Below are 15,744 nucleotides of genomic sequence, written 5' to 3'. Positions count from 1 at the left end.
AACCCCCTTGTATCAAACTAACCCCGCCCCTTTTTAGACAGTCGATTTTCTTTCTATCCCCTCAAACTATCCTAAAGCTCAAAAGCTGAGTAACCACAAATTACCCCATCCAGCCCACATTGAACTGGAGGATGCAGAAATATGTCAATATTTTTGTCCCGTCTGCAAACAATGGTTTTAAGGTATGCGTCGTCACCGCGTGATGTTAACCATGCGCGGCCGCCCTGGGCGGTTTGCGTAGCAGACGTCCGGTTCTTGGTTCGAATGCCATCCATGCGTGACTATCTGTAATATGACCCCTCGAGGGGAGACAGGATTTGTCACAAATATATATACCCTCCCCCAACCCTTGGAGTGAATGGAGTGTTCCAAAAGTTTGATACATGTACGTACATAGGTACTTGGATTTTCTATGAACATGTACACCTGTACATGTACAAGGTTTTTGAAACCCTGACTTCCTTCCAGCTGCGCCTCGACTGCTCCAAAAGTCTGGTACTGTACTTGGACTTTCTACATACATATGTATGCACATGCATGTAGGTTTTTGAAACTTCGACTTTCGTCCAACTTTGGCTCATAAGGCTGTTCCAAACGTTGTGTACAAATTTGGACCGTCTACATGAACGTATGTACATGTACCAGTAGGAGGTTTTTGAAACCTCAGGTTCCTACCAGCTTTGGCTTGGATTGTTCCAAAAGTTGATACAAATTTCTAAGGAAATAAATTTAGGAGGTTTTGAAACATCGGTTTCCTTCCAGCTTTGGCTTGGACTATTCCAAACATTTGGTACTTGCACTCTACGACATTAGGATGTTTCTAAAACTGCGGTTTGTTTATGTGGGGTTCGGTTCTCTTCTAATTTTGGCTGTGGCTGTTCCAAAAGTTTTGTACTTGCTTTTATGAAATTACATGTACATGCAGGAGGCCTTTGAAACCTCTAGTTACTATCAGCTTTGGCTCGGACTTGGCCAAAAGTTTGGTACATAATTTTACATATTTCTATGGACATAAACGTAGGAGGTGTTGGAAACATCGGTTTCCTTCCAGCTTTGGCTTGGACTGTTCCATATGTTTGGTACTTGCACTATACGACATTAGGGTGTTTTTGAAGCTGTAGTTATGTTTATGTGGGATGTTTGAACACATTTTACACTGCAGGCCTGCACCATGACAAAAATCTTCCATTTCAATCCCGGAGGGGGGGGGGGGGGGATGGGGGGGAGAATCACACGCATGCACCTGACCTGAAAGGAGGGGGTGAATAAACCTGTCCGTATTTTACAGGCCTCCTGGAGATAGGGAAGTTGCCTTAAACCAACCATTACGGACAGACAAATTGCTTATAATACTAGCCGGAGATGCAGGACAGGTGCGCTGGCTGGTCAATTAACTCGCTACGATTTGTCCCGGCCCGTTTACATTTACCGTACGTCCTATCCGTGCCTTTGCCAGGGAGATCCTTTCCTGGAAATGATTTATGGGTCTTTTGCATTTCAATTGGTGGATATTTAATACGTTTAGCGTGTTTTCTTTTGGGGTTTGGGTTCATTAAAAATTTGGGTTTATTGAATTAGTCGAGGGTGGGATAAATTTAGACAAAGAATTACCCGTTAGGTACCATCGGGGCCAATTTCATACAGCTGCTTAAGCAGAAAATTTGCTTAAGCACAAAAACGTCTTGCTTAATAAAATCAGGTTACCGGCCAAAACTCCATGCGATTGTTATGCTAAGTAAACAACAGCTAAATACCAGTCAAAAGCAATGTACATCACATGGAGTTTTGGCCGGTAACCTAATTTTACTAAGCAATGTTTTTTCGTGCTTAAGCAAATTTTCTGCTTAAGCAGCTGTATGAAATTGGGCCTGTACTGTACACAATGTAGGCAGAAATTCTGTGCTAAAGCAAATTAAACAATGATAATGACAATGATTTTCAAGTTCGGGCAGGAGTTCAGTTGGTTGTTCGGTCGGTTTGTCTGTCTGTCTGTCCCCAGAAAATTGACCAAAAGTATGGTGTTCCATATGTGCTATCAGCGTCGCATTTTGGCGTCGCATTTTTCAGCTCTGGCAGGGATCATTTTGATCAATTTCATGCAAGACTGTTAGGCCAAAAAAAAAAGTTTCCGGTTTCTGGTATGCGCGCGCGTCGCCGTAGCCATGCACGTCGGCAAAATGAAAAAGTTTTTTTTTCAATGAAAGATGATGTCTCAAAACCGCCAAACTCACTGGTTTGACTGGAATCCTGCTGCTGCACAATTTTAACATGTTTTTAGATTGGGTTATGGTCGAGAATAAGCTTTATGTGGCCTCTCTGGACTCCCATATATTTGCACTAAGCTTAGTCGGGCACCATTTGCAGTCATCAGCCGACATTTGAAGCAAAAGAGTCAGGTAAAAAAAAAAAAGCCGCGTCGCCGCACCACTTTTTGGGCAAGCTCCATACCAGAAACCGGAGACTTTTTTTTGTTGGCCTTATGCAAGACTTCTTGCAGCACGGCCAGAGCTTATTGGGCACTCACACTTTTATCTATCCTACTAGGGAGTACCAATTGCCACTACCTATTTTCTACTAGCTTAGGGGTTCCTGATAACCGTCATCCTATTTGTTGATGTTTCCCGAGAATTGCGAGAAATGAAAAAATAGTATAGAAGTAGTACCCTAAGGGGTTTCATGATGCCTATTTTCATTCTCCGAGGGGGTTCTTGTTAACAGGAGATTTCAGGGGTTTCTCTAACCACTTCCTATTGTTAAAGGGAATATACATCATTTGCTTTTGCTGTTATTTTCAGAAATGGATGGAATTGGGGGGTTGGAAATATATAGCAAATATAGTTACACTGCCTGTTTTTAGGTTTTGGGTTCGAAAATGCTATAAAACCAAGAAAAACAATCATTTTCCTGTAGTCTGGTTCCCTGACTCCATATAAGAAGAAACAGAGCAGTTTACATACATTGAGGAATTGTAAGGTCAGGGAACCAGTCTAGCTGGCTTGTACCCGTTCATAGGTGTGTAATCGATTGCAAACAAGTGCGATGGTCAATTGGGGCCAGTATTTGAAAAAAAAGCCAGTTTTTTCCAACGCTGGTCGGCCGACCAGCATTGGAAATTGATACAAAAATACCACTTTTCTTGAAAATGACAGTATACCAGGTGCCATGATTTTACAGGATGCTTTACACTGTCCGTTCACTAACAGTCCAGCAAGGTATTTCAAAATGAGTTGGTAGTTTTATTTTTTGATGTTTGCAAATGTTGTATTTTCCCTTTAAGCTCTGGCAGGAGCTTCTTACATGTCACTTGGTGGTTGGTTGATAGGTCCGGAAAATTGACCAAAAGGATGGCGTTTCATTTTTTTGGCGTTGCATTTTTTAGCTCTGGCAGGGATCATTTTGATCGATTTCATGCAAGACTTTCATGCAAGACTTCTTGTAACACGGCCAGAGCTTATTGTGCACTCGCACTTGTTATATGCACAAGTCGTCGATTATGAAGCCAGAAATTGCCTCTTTGGGGCAAACATTTGGTGTTGTGACCCCGTCTATCACTGGGACTTTTGATCTAGATTCTTTTAAAAAGTACTGACTTCCCTTGTTGCTAGAAGGGATCCTAGTCTTACCCTCACCCTACCCCACCCCACCCACCCAAAATTATCACCCCTCCTGTCCCAGATCTGGCTATTAAAAATAACAGTCGACAAGGTTGCCTTAAAAAAAGGGGAGAAAGCGGAGGTTTTGCATGCACAAACAGGATGTGCAGTGTTTCTGTAAGAGCTGTGAACTGGAGCAAAGTGTGTCGGGATGTGTGATATAAAAAGGTGTCACTGAGAAGAACTTCAATGTTCTCGTTTGAGCTCTAGTCTCTTTCCCCTCTATTCTCAAACTTCTTTTAAGAAAAAGCGCTATGTGGACGTGTATGCCAATTCTATACTTATATGGTGAGCTAATTTATTGACTGATATATTATTTTTACTTTATGTTATTACGACAATTACTTTTTTGGTTAAAGTTTTCAGATTAATTAACAAAATAATATTTTCACTCAATTCTCAGAAAATGCATGAAATTTCACCTTTTTTTATCAGCCACTGAAAGTAGAAACCAGAGCAAACAATTTCTTTGTTAGATGAAAGTGTTTGAAAAAAAGAAAGACATTAGTTGAGTAAAAACTCATCAATCTTTCCAATCCAAAAACATCCCACAAAAACATTTTCTCCCAAGCTTAAGTCAGATTAAGTAAATCTTCACTCTGGGGAAGTAAGATAGTGATTTTTCTAATTGCTTTTAATACTTTGAAGAAACGCCAAAATAAAAACAATAAAATGAAAGGGGGAAAAAACATGAGAGCCTTTCTTGACAACTGACAGCGAACACTCGGTGGAAGGAAGTTGATATTAAAGCAATCGGCAACAGACTTTAAAAGTCATTAAACATTTTCTAAAAATACAATAATTGGATGATTTCCTCTGTCCTGTCTGTTGGCACATAAACACTACAGGAACCGCTAAGCAGGATCTAGTTAGCACGAAAATGTTGCTTAGAAGACTCTGAATGTATCTGATCCATGTACTGTGGGAAATGACATTAGGCTTACATGAAATTACAAATTGCTTAGCCAGCTTGATGTGAGCGCTAGGATATCATTTTCAAAATAATGCGAGTACAAACTTCTCCTCTGCGTACCAAATTTTTATTTTCTAAGTACATCACAAGTCAATTTGCAAGTCCAGTCACAAGAAACTGGGGATGAACAATAAAGAAGGAATGCCTTTGTCATTTGAATAGCTTGCAAGTTGACTTGGGACTGGACGACTTATGATCGACTTGTGATGGTTTTGTGAGGAGTTGTAATCCTGTACAACTTCAAGGAATTTGGCCACAATACTGCCTGAAAATTAGAAGTTATGGTTTCACTCAGACCCTTGAGCGAGGCAGGGGTAGTCTTGGATTTTGTCCCTATCTCTGGCAAGGAAGGTCAAGTCGCCACGGAGGTAGAGGGTGCAATCAACAAGATGCATCCAATTCAGTCTTGGGCACTCAATTTTGGCACTCGAATCTAAGACCAAAAAAAAGTCTTCAGTTTCTGGTATGGAGCTTGACCAAAAGTGGTGAGGCGATGTGCATTTTTTTTTTTTTTTACTTTTTTCTCTTCAAATGTCGGCTCATGACTGCAAATGGTGCCCGACTAAATTTAGTGCCAAATGTATGGGAGCCCAGAGAGGCCACCTAAAGCTAATAATACTCGATCGTAACCCCATCTAAAAACATGTTAAAATTGTGCAGCAGCAGGATTCCAGTCAAACCAGTGAAAAAATCTTTTTATTTTTGCCGACGCGTATGGCTATGGCGACGCGCGCGCAGACCAGAAACCGAAGCCTTTTTTTTTGGCCTAATCCACTCTGCATACCGGTACCTCATGACATTATATTCACGTGTATGTGCCCGCATGAGGTATGCTTGAAATTTCTTGGTTACCAGCGTCAAAGTTCCCAAGACTAGATGTTGTTTCATCTCGTTATAGCGCCCTCTACCACTGTGGAGGCGTGACCACGCTTGTCAGGGATTGGCTGTGTCAGGGGAACAATCAATACAAATCCAGTCTTTATGGACCAAGACGTGGCAGGGGAGGGGGGAGGGGGGATCGAGGGGAGATGGTTGGACTTACGACTCGTTGGATCCGTGGGTGCCCCTTGCAGTTGGGACATCGGCAGGGGTGGTGCAGGTTGGCCAGGTGGGACAGGCGGCAGGCCCACATCCTGGCCTCGTTGCCGGTATACGTCAGCACCATTTGGCAATCCGATTGGTTCCTTGTTACGCTACGCCAAATCTGATTGGTCAAATTGGTTTCGACTCGCAAACCTGGCTTTTCCAGTATCTATCAGGCAAATTTTGTGCCACACAAAAAAGTTACGCTGATCGAAGAACAACAATTTCAGGCTTTGAAGCACTTAATCTTCTTGTCGATAAAGTTGGTATCTGAACACAAATGATGCTCTCTACATGTAGTAGATGGTATACTTTGTAACAATCCTGAAGGTTGTTCTTTTGTTGTCTTGATTCATTAAAATGAAAATGTTTGGCTTCAGACGATTTCGTTGATGAGATGAAAAGGTCGACTGTCTCAAAGATGGTTGCTCCACTGACACCGAGGTATAAAGGCTTCAGAAGAACTCTTGGAAGAAGACTGTTGTGTGCCGACTTCTTCCAGAGTTTCCAAAGCGTTACACACTGCTTTGGCTTCTGTCAGCGTAATCTCACATTTACATTCCTTGACTTGACTAACTGACTGTACTACTCTGGCGTCCAAAATAATGATGACTCAAATATATTGAGACGTTGTCAACAAACTAAGCCGAGAAAAGTCATGACTCCATTTCTGATTCTACAAGCGATTCTCAGCCAAGATGACGGGCAAACTCAGCAAGACATAGATCATTCGGGTTGAAGTGTAGTTTTCAAAAACGACGATGACTCAAATGTGCCAAGACCTTGTCACAAGTCCTAGCAGAAGATCCATGAATCAGTTTCTGGATTGTATGAGTGATTCGCAGACTCTGTAAAGACGATTTGCGAACTCTGCAAGAAAATGACAGATCACTCGGGAATGGAGTGTGTTTAAAAAAAATAATGATGACTCAAATGTGCTGAGACCAAAGCAAAAGAGTCATGAATCAGTTTGGGGTTCTTTGAACCAATTTCAGAGACTCGGCAAGACAACGATAGATCATTCAGAGAGTGTTCATCATGTGCCGATGCAGTGACGCTCTGATGGTGTAGTCGTCTTCCAGAAGGCCCACGTGAGTTCAGCTTCCTGTCAATAACCGTGCCTCGCGTACGTACCGTCCAATTTGATTACATCTGATGGCGGTCCGCGTCCCAGGGGCTCGGCAGAAATGGGTTTCTTCCTCCGCAGCGAGTGACAAATAAGATGTTGCCAATCTAAGAGATTATGGACGCGCGCACGAGATGCTACGAACTCGGGTGCCAAACTTTTGTCCTGACGATATTTTCTCCACGCTAACTAACACTGAACAATAAAGGAAAACAACTTGTGTTCAATTTGCAAGTCATTTCGGAGACATGAAATCTTTCGACAGCAAATGGCAAGATGCTTTTTGCCGCAATTGAAGATGCCAGAAATGTACATGTAGGTGATGACACATACAAGTGTGCGTGAATCATTCACTGTACATGAACCAAAATCATAACTTGTACGATTACTGCCAATTACTTTCCAAATAAGACTTTGGCCTTTCGTCAAGTGTCACGCTACTGTTCAAAAGTCAATGTTCAGACACCTTTTAACAAATCTCCTCAATAATGGTGAACCGACAGTGATAACTTTGAACACATCCCAAGCTGCAGCACATCTTTAGTCAGTCAAATCGACTATTCTCTGCAAGTTTTCTGTCATGTTTCCCTGTGCCCGGCTTGATCAAGAGTGATGGATCGGTTTTTCCCTAGAGCGGTGGCCTCTATGCGCTGCCGCTGCGTAACTAACACTCATAGGAACATCCTGTGTTATGCTGAAGGCCGAGAGGGGAGAAGGGGGAGAAGGGGGAGGGGGGTATGAGCTGGCCCAAGCGCAGGGGAACAACTCCGGGTATTGCTGGTGACTGTACATGTGCTGTGTATCACACTGTTACCAATAATCGACATATCAATATCCACAATATGAACCCACTTTGAATCAGATCGGGCAAAATCTAGGTTTGAATCTTATCATACGGACTCAGAGGTGGGCATGTACGTACATGTTTTATGTACATGTAAAAAATGTTTTCTTTTATAATTTGCATCAGACTTTTGTTGCAATGTACTTTTTACAATTTATTTACGCAGTACAGATTTACATACATGCCGGGACACTTGTACAATGATCTGATACACCGTGCCCTCTGGAGACATGCACACAATAGGGAACAAAAGATTGTATACGTCTCCACAGGGCAATTTCTATAGATGAATACGTCTCCACAAGGTTTTCATGAAATTGATATATGGACTTTACTCAAAAACTAGGAATTTCCAAGAGATGTTGATCTGTCGCAAATGGAAGAGTTTTAGAAAAGGGATATTACCGGTAAGTCCGAATTTCAGCCAAGGAAATTACATGTAATTCTGGTTAAAATAAGAGCATTTTAGGCCAAAAAAAATAATAGTCGGTCTCTGGTCAGCGTGCGCGTCGATTTTAATCACGCGCGTCAATCTTTTTTTTTTAAATGTTCCATGGTAGCTCCAACAGCGCCCTCTATTGCCGCACCTCCTCAATTTTTTTTTACCAAAGAGCACCAAGGAATGGGAAATTGCACCAAGGCAAATGATCGAGGGCACTAAGGCAATTTATGCAGGACATCAATGAACATGAGGACACAAAAAAAGCAAAATAGTACCCCACCTTCATGACCTTGTCTGTACAATCCAAGCTTGAAAAAAAAAAGAAGCTGCGTCGCCGCATCAATTCCGGAACTTTGGTCTGACCAGAGACCGAGTATTTTTTTTTTTTGGCCTTAGAACTACACTTTCAAACTCAAAAACTTTACTTGTACACGAGAACAAAGAAATGTTCAAAGAAATGTGTGTACATGTACCAGTACATTGTACATGTACAAATAAATCAAATGTGTATTCATATCAATTTAATTGATATTTTCACAAAACCACTCAGCGCATGAATTCCTCACAAGTGGAACTGCACAGAGCACATTTCCTGTGTGTGAAATTTTATGTTTGATTTTTGTAAGAGCTTTTCTGCTTCAGAATTGTATGGTAAATCAGAAATCTTTTGTTGAACTACTACATGTATGAAAGAAACAAATTAAACATGAAACAGCGGTTGACACCGTCGTGTGTGTAACTTCCCTCCAATGGCCAGCAAGTCTGACTCAGCCTCTGACTTTCAGGAGCAACGTTGAGGTTTTCAAAAAGACGGGAAATCTGCAGAGTTTTGATGACGCATGGAGAAGGAAGCTGCCTGATCCCCCAGATGGGAAGGACGTGAAAATACCTGATTACAGAAAATTCGGAGCAATCTTTGGAAATCGCAGCACATTTTACGTGTTTTCTTTTCTTTTTATTTAATTTATTACACATTTTTTTCAGCTGAATTTTAACTGATTCTCAGGACAGGTTTGTTCTCACTGAGCCGATTGCAGCTACGCGATGTCGCGCACTAGTCTGATCCGACGAATTACGGTGAAGCAACCGCGCGCACCTGTGCACCGTGCCAATGCTTGCGCGCGCTTCGCCGAATAAAAAAGCGAACTACTAATTTGAATTTCCTTCATTTGTCAATCTCTTCAAAACGACAGCTTGCCAGAAAGGATATTTTTTTACAGGGAGTTTAGTCCCCTCACTATCTTTCACCCAAGTATGTTTGTCGACAATAATTACGCCGGTTACTTTTTGGATAGCTGCAAATGATGGACTAATGAGGACACAAAAACATAGAGTGTCTGGGTGGTTTCGATTGCCCCAGGGAGTAATAGGCAGAATAAAAAAGCGAACTTCTAATTTGAATTTCCTTCATTTGTTAATCTCTTCAAAATGACAGCTTTCCAGAAAGAATATTTTCACAGGGAGTTTAGTCCCCTCGCTATCTTTCAACCAAGTATGTTTTTCGACAGTAATTACGCCAGTTACTTTTTGGATAGCTGCAAATGATGGACTAATGAGGACACAAAAACATAGAGTGTCTGGGTGGTTTCAATGCCGCGGGGAGTAATAGGCAGGGTGGTTTGGGGCAGTGACTAAAGGATTGCAACAAGGTACTCATTTACACACAGCAAGGTCACAAAAACTTCAGTCGATGAAACCCAGAGATCACATCTCTGGAAAGGTGGCCAACAGTTCACCTTCAATACACAGGAAATGCTAGGCAGTGAATCACCGACCCCACGCGACAAGGCCCATGAAATTAATCCTGGAGATTAATAACTACGCATCTAAAACACACCTTTTTTATACCCATAACCATGAACTGAGGTAGCCATGAATCCTTTCCAAAATAGAACAAGTCTAAATTTGAAACGTGAAGAGAAGAAATCATTCCTGACCCTGGAGCAGACCGCCAAAAATGCGAATTGACTAGAGTTCATACAGAACAGTGAAGGACTAGGGTTGAAAATACATTCATCCAACCTTGAATCTTTGTACATGTACTTAAAAGTACATGTATTTCTACAACAACTTAAGTTCAGCAAACTTGCAGGATGCTTTTTATGCCCTGGAAAAAACTTTGGTTTTCACAAACTGATGTTCAGGATGTGGTTCAGAAGAGATTTATTGGGTCCTTTATTTTTGAGTTCACTTTTTGTCCTGCCACTGTTAAATCTGACATCTGTGATTTCACAGCTCTGAATGCACTTCTTAATATGCAGTCGTCCTGCAAGAGTGATTGTGAATAGCAAACTACATGCCCAACTAATAACAAAATTGGGGGGGGGGGGGGGCTTGACACCACACTACACTATGAGCGCTCTTCAGGATAAAGATGTATCAATATGTCTACTCTCACTTAAATGTTTAAAGCTTTTGTACTTTGTTTTTCCACTTTTCAGTGCTATTGAATACACTTTAGTTGTTGCGACATTCAGAAAATACCTCAAAATCCGCCTTTTTAAAACATTTCTCATCACCAAAAAGTGGGGTGGGGAATGATTCAATTGACCTATCGCGGTAGAATCGCATTAGAATTGCGTCAACGCAGCTTGTGAAATATTGTCAGATTACATGATATACAAATGGACACGGAACGCACAAAATCTGAGACGAACAATACTTCTACAAGTTCTAGTGTACAGAAATTCCCATAGGGTTGTCCAAGGGGCGTGGCTAACTCGCAAACGGCGATAGGTCAATAGCCATATCCCCCTGGTCAAAAAGTTGGAGGGATATTAGATAAACCTCACAGTATTACATCATTATTCCATCTTCAGTCCTCATACAATGGCCCATTTTTTCCCCAGCAATCTTTGTCCGGTGCTGAACAGATGTTCGGGCTCAACCTCAGCCCCCCCCCCCCCCAACATCTCCAGGGAGTGGGCCTCTTCATAACCCTTACGGCACTCTTGCATTTATTGTATGATCTGTAATCGGGAATGACTACTGGTTGGACACTAACGAATCATTTCCAGCATGCGGCCACGTGGCTGGGGCCGACGACAGACGGGTTAATGTATAAAGGGGGCTAAGATTAGCTGCCGCGAACCGGACTAAAGGGGATTCCATGAAATGCGAAAAAAAGCTGATCAAACTCTCCCTGCACCTTACAAGTATGAAGGTAAGTTTTTTGGTCTGTTAACATTTAATTTTATAAGTGACAGTGTGTCAATTTGTGTGAAGACCTTAAGTTTTTACCTACCTGCATAAGTTTTAGATGCACAAATGTGAAAAGTTTTGTTTATCAAAAATATTTCGTGAAATAAAAGGCGATCGAAAATAAATCTATCATGACTGATTCCTTTTTTTAATTGTTTGTTTGTTTGTTCGTTTATCATTAATCCAAATTAGAGGACCTAATGTTATGATCCTTAGCTGGACCTTTCTTGAAGTCAAAAAGTGATTTCAGCTTAAAATTAAATTATTGTAACTTCTGCTTTGATTGTTTTTCAACGCCATTGATATGCAGTGCCAAATGCATGTTATATTAGGGTCCATGAAATGCAATTCCAATGCCAATTCAAGTTTGCAAATTAAGAGCAAAAGTGTGATGTTATTACAGGCAGAAACCTCAATGAACCGTACATATATGTTAGCTATTTCAGCACCAACATTTGCCAGAATTTTGAATATTTTGCCGTCATAAATTTTCTGTTCTTTGGTGATTCATTGGGTTTTTTCAGTGCATGATAGTTAGTACATGTACCAAACATGTAAGCCAATGAGCAAAGTTTTCCCACAAGTTTACGATTAGCAAATTTTCAGTTCACAATTTGAACAGAAAACCCTCAACTGAACAGTGTCTTCCTGAAATGACATCACAGTAACAATGCCCTCATTTGTGAGGAAAAACATGGATTTTTTTTCAATTGAAAAAATGCTCAATAAGATTAACCAAAAAGGGATGTTAAATAATTTTCATACATTTAAGGAGTAGAAAGTTGTACGAAATACGGTTGGTTCCCAAGTAAAAGTCATGTCATGGGCCCTCTCAATTTAGGAAAATTACACGTTGTGTCACAATTAAAAAAATGAGAAAAACATGTAATTCAGTAGATTAAGCCCAAATTTAACGTGTGTGTTTAAATTACATGTTATTTCCCCTTCATCTTGCAGAGTCCTTCAAAATGAAATAAAAACCAGAACCCAGGAAAAAATACAAAATGCCCCTAATCCTCTCCCCCCCCCCCCCCCCACACCCCCCCCCCCCCAAAAAAAATAAGGCATTCTTAATTACATACATTGCGTGCTCGGGCCCCATCAGATGGCATTACCGAATATTTCTTCACTTTGCGCAAGAATTTCAAAGCACCCTGGTTAGCATTCGCAACTTTTCCCAAAGGACGGGGGAACAAGGTTTCTTGAGTTTCACTGGTCAAAATTCCCCTGTGATTTTGGGAATTTACCCTTTGGGGAAAACGCAAGAGTTTTTCAGGGGGTTTAGAAGGGGCGTCGTGGGCAATTCCCCTAATTTCCTACCAATTAGGAGGCAAGACAACTTGTTGCCACACGATGACAGACGCGTCAATCGCACCAATATTTCAAACGACAAATTGACTAATTTTTTGGGAGTCGAAAGACGGGCCACAAACTTTAAGATGGATGACAAACGGCGACAAGAGGAGATGATCGATTTCTGGTTTGCCAAAAAGAAAAAAAAGGGGACGCCAATCTCGAGCGTGGTGACCACTTTTTGAAAATTGAGAAATACCCGACATTTGGTCAAGGACACTTAAAACCTGTTTTGTGAATGCAACGAAAAAAATCACTGGTTTAAGCCACTTGTAGTAATTCCTGGAGAATGGCAACAGCCCCCTCTCCTGTTCAACCAGTGCCAATGTGTATTGGAATTTTATTTATGGTGGTAAAGAAGAACGCCCTCTGTTGGTGATAATAAGCCAGTACATAGTCCACACACATTATTGGATTTATTTGATAAATGTATTTTGTTAAAAGCATTTCAAGGATGTACCTGTACGTCCACCTTCCGAGGAAAATGATAAATATATTAGATGTATCAAAATAGTCTCCTTAAGTAAAGTGACATGATTTTTTTTAAAACTTTCTGTCAACTTCATGCTTTGTTTACAGAGCAATTAGATTGAAAGCGATGTGCCTAAAAACAAATTTGATGAGAATGTTGTTTTGATGGAATTTTTTCAAGGCTGTAGACATTTTGAAGCATGGTTTGGTAATGACGTACGTTATTTTAATGTGTTTAATACAACAGTAAAAATCTAGGTCGGCGAAGTGCATCACAATTATTATCCATCAGGAATATGCAACCATGTTTTCTGCAAAAGCTCGAGATCAGCACAATCTGGTCTCTACCCTCACAGGTAGCATATATACTCCTGGGTGGAGAGAGGCAATTGTAGTAAAGTGTCTTGCCCAGGAACCCAACCACCATAACTCTCTACAGTTACCCCTGTTCATCAGGCCATGAGGCCATTTTTTTCTGCAGCAGCTCGAGATCAGCACATGGTCTCTATACCCTCACAGGTACTATATACTCCTGGGTGTTGAGAGGCAATTGTAGTTAAGTGTCTTGCCCAAGAACACAATCACCATGATCCACTTCATTTACCTCTGTTCATCGGGCAATGTGACCAGATTTCTGCAGCAACTGGAGATTGGTGCATTCTGGCCTCTACCCTCACAGGTACCCATTTATATTCTGGGGTGGAGAGAAGCAATTGTAGTAAAGTTGCTTGCCCAAGAACACAAGCACCATGATCCCCTTCAATTTACATCAGTTCATCATCCGTCAGGAGAGATATTCAAACAAAAATTGCTGACGACGCCTGATTCTCACGCAAAGACGCTGCAATGCCACTTTCAGAATAAAATAAGGCGTACGTAATTACGCTACATGCGCACAAACCAAAATGCACGCGGCGTGTTCCGTCCACTGGGCTCTCAAAAGTGGTCGAATAGCGCCCTCTTTTTCTCATGCACAGCACCCATTAAGGAAAAGTTTGATTTGAACACTCACCTCCTGGTTGGGTGGGAAGATGTCCCGGACGTCCGGTATGCGGGATTCCTGTCGCTGCTTGTTCCTTAACGTCTCGTTGACTTTCTCTACTCGCTTCTTGACTGCCTCTGCCTGGGTGCGCGTCAGCGTTGAGGTAGCCGTGTCAAGAAGGAGGTCATCTAAAATCTGCCCATCTGCAAATTTTTTTAAAAATATTTTCCATTTTATGAGCTTTTTTATGGAAACATCTACATGTAATAACCATGAACCAATTTCATTGGTTTTGAAGCAGAAAATTATACTTAAAACATTGTTCTAAATGCTAAGCGAAAATTTCACTCACCATGGCCCAATTTCACGGCGCTGGTAAGCACACGCTTTTCTGCTAACAGAGCCTCCGTCTATTTAATGGAGACCATAAGCATAAGCACAGCAAAAGGCACACTTACATGTACATGTACTTCAGAGGAAAAATTTGCTTTTTAGAACTTATATAGTGACGTAACAATAGAAATCTCCATGCACGCGCGACCGTAAGCACACACATAGTGTTTAAGGTTAGCACGTTTTTCTGCTATGCTAAACACAACTTTTCTGCTAACTCTTAAGCAGCACCGTGAAATTGGGCCCTAGGCCATGTTTATGATGCTGCTTAACAGTTAGCAGAAAAATTTTGCTAACCTTAGGCACTATTTCATGGCAGGGATGTGTTAACCGTTGCACCGTTACGTTCGTGATTTAAGCAACTTTTCCTTCGAGGTAAGCGTGCCTTTTGCTGTACTTACATGTAGTGCTTATGGTCTCTATGAAATAGACGGAGGCTCTGTTAGCAGAAACCGTGTGCTAAGCAGCGCCACAATTTCACAGCGCTGCTAAGCACACGATTTTCTGCCAACAGAGCCTCCCGTCTATTTCATGGAGACAGTAAGCATAAGCACAGCAAAAGGCACGCTTAATTCAGAGGAAAAAAATTGGTTTAACTCAGTGACGTAACAATAGAAATCTCCATGCACGCGCGACCGTTAGCACATCCACGCCGTGAAATACCGTAGGGCTTAAGGTTAGCAAATTTTTCTGCTAATTTACATGTTTGCTAAGCACAAATTTTCTGTTAACTGTTAAGCAGCGCCGTGAAATACGTCCCTAGCCATAGAATTATATTTGTTGTCACAAATAAAAAAACAACCCAAAACAGGCCAAAACGACCGACAGTGCTAAAATATATATTTGAGATTTCAACGTCGATAAAATCTTTTATCAAACTGAAAAGGTAATATACCCCTTATCTTCAACTACATTTACACATGATGACAATTCCAGAGTTCTGTAAGTCCGTGACGAACTTTTGAGAGCTGAGTGAATAAACTTGAAAATATATGTTTCAAATCTTTATCATCCATCATCTGCAATAGTAATGGTCAAAGAGATTACAGACTAGGAGTTTTGGATCGTTTCTCTGAATCATTAATTAGATATCATGGTTAATTGGCTCAGTCACGGACATTACACTTCCTTTCATAACGATGGAAATACCCACATGTACATGTACAAATATGATGCCACAAAACCACATTAAAGAGGTTGTGGAATGCTCGAAGACATTTCTG

General features: G+C 41.1%; 1 protein-coding gene across 2 annotated transcripts in view; it reads right to left on the bottom strand.

Annotated features, from left to right (window-relative positions):
* LOC119724578 (rho GTPase-activating protein 18-like) overlaps nucleotides 1-15,744 on the bottom strand; it is a 72,431-nt gene that overhangs the window by 33,879 nt on the left and 22,808 nt on the right. The window contains exon 4 of one of the 2 annotated variants that reach the window (XM_038195686.1): nucleotides 14,159-14,331. In XM_038195686.1, the coding sequence (XP_038051614.1) occupies nucleotides 14,159-14,331 (173 nt within the window). Of the gene's footprint in view, nucleotides 1-5,668; nucleotides 6,058-14,158; nucleotides 14,332-15,744 lie in introns of those variants that run through there. The other variant, XM_038195687.1, reaches the window with a different exon arrangement.

This window comes from Patiria miniata, unplaced genomic scaffold (genome assembly GCF_015706575.1).
Source record: "Patiria miniata isolate m_02_andy unplaced genomic scaffold, ASM1570657v1 HiC_scaffold_18, whole genome shotgun sequence".
Classification (NCBI taxonomy): domain Eukaryota; kingdom Metazoa; phylum Echinodermata; class Asteroidea; order Valvatida; family Asterinidae; genus Patiria; species Patiria miniata.
The sequence above is the reverse complement of the archived record's forward strand: the minus strand, read 5'-3'. Positions and strand labels throughout refer to the sequence as shown.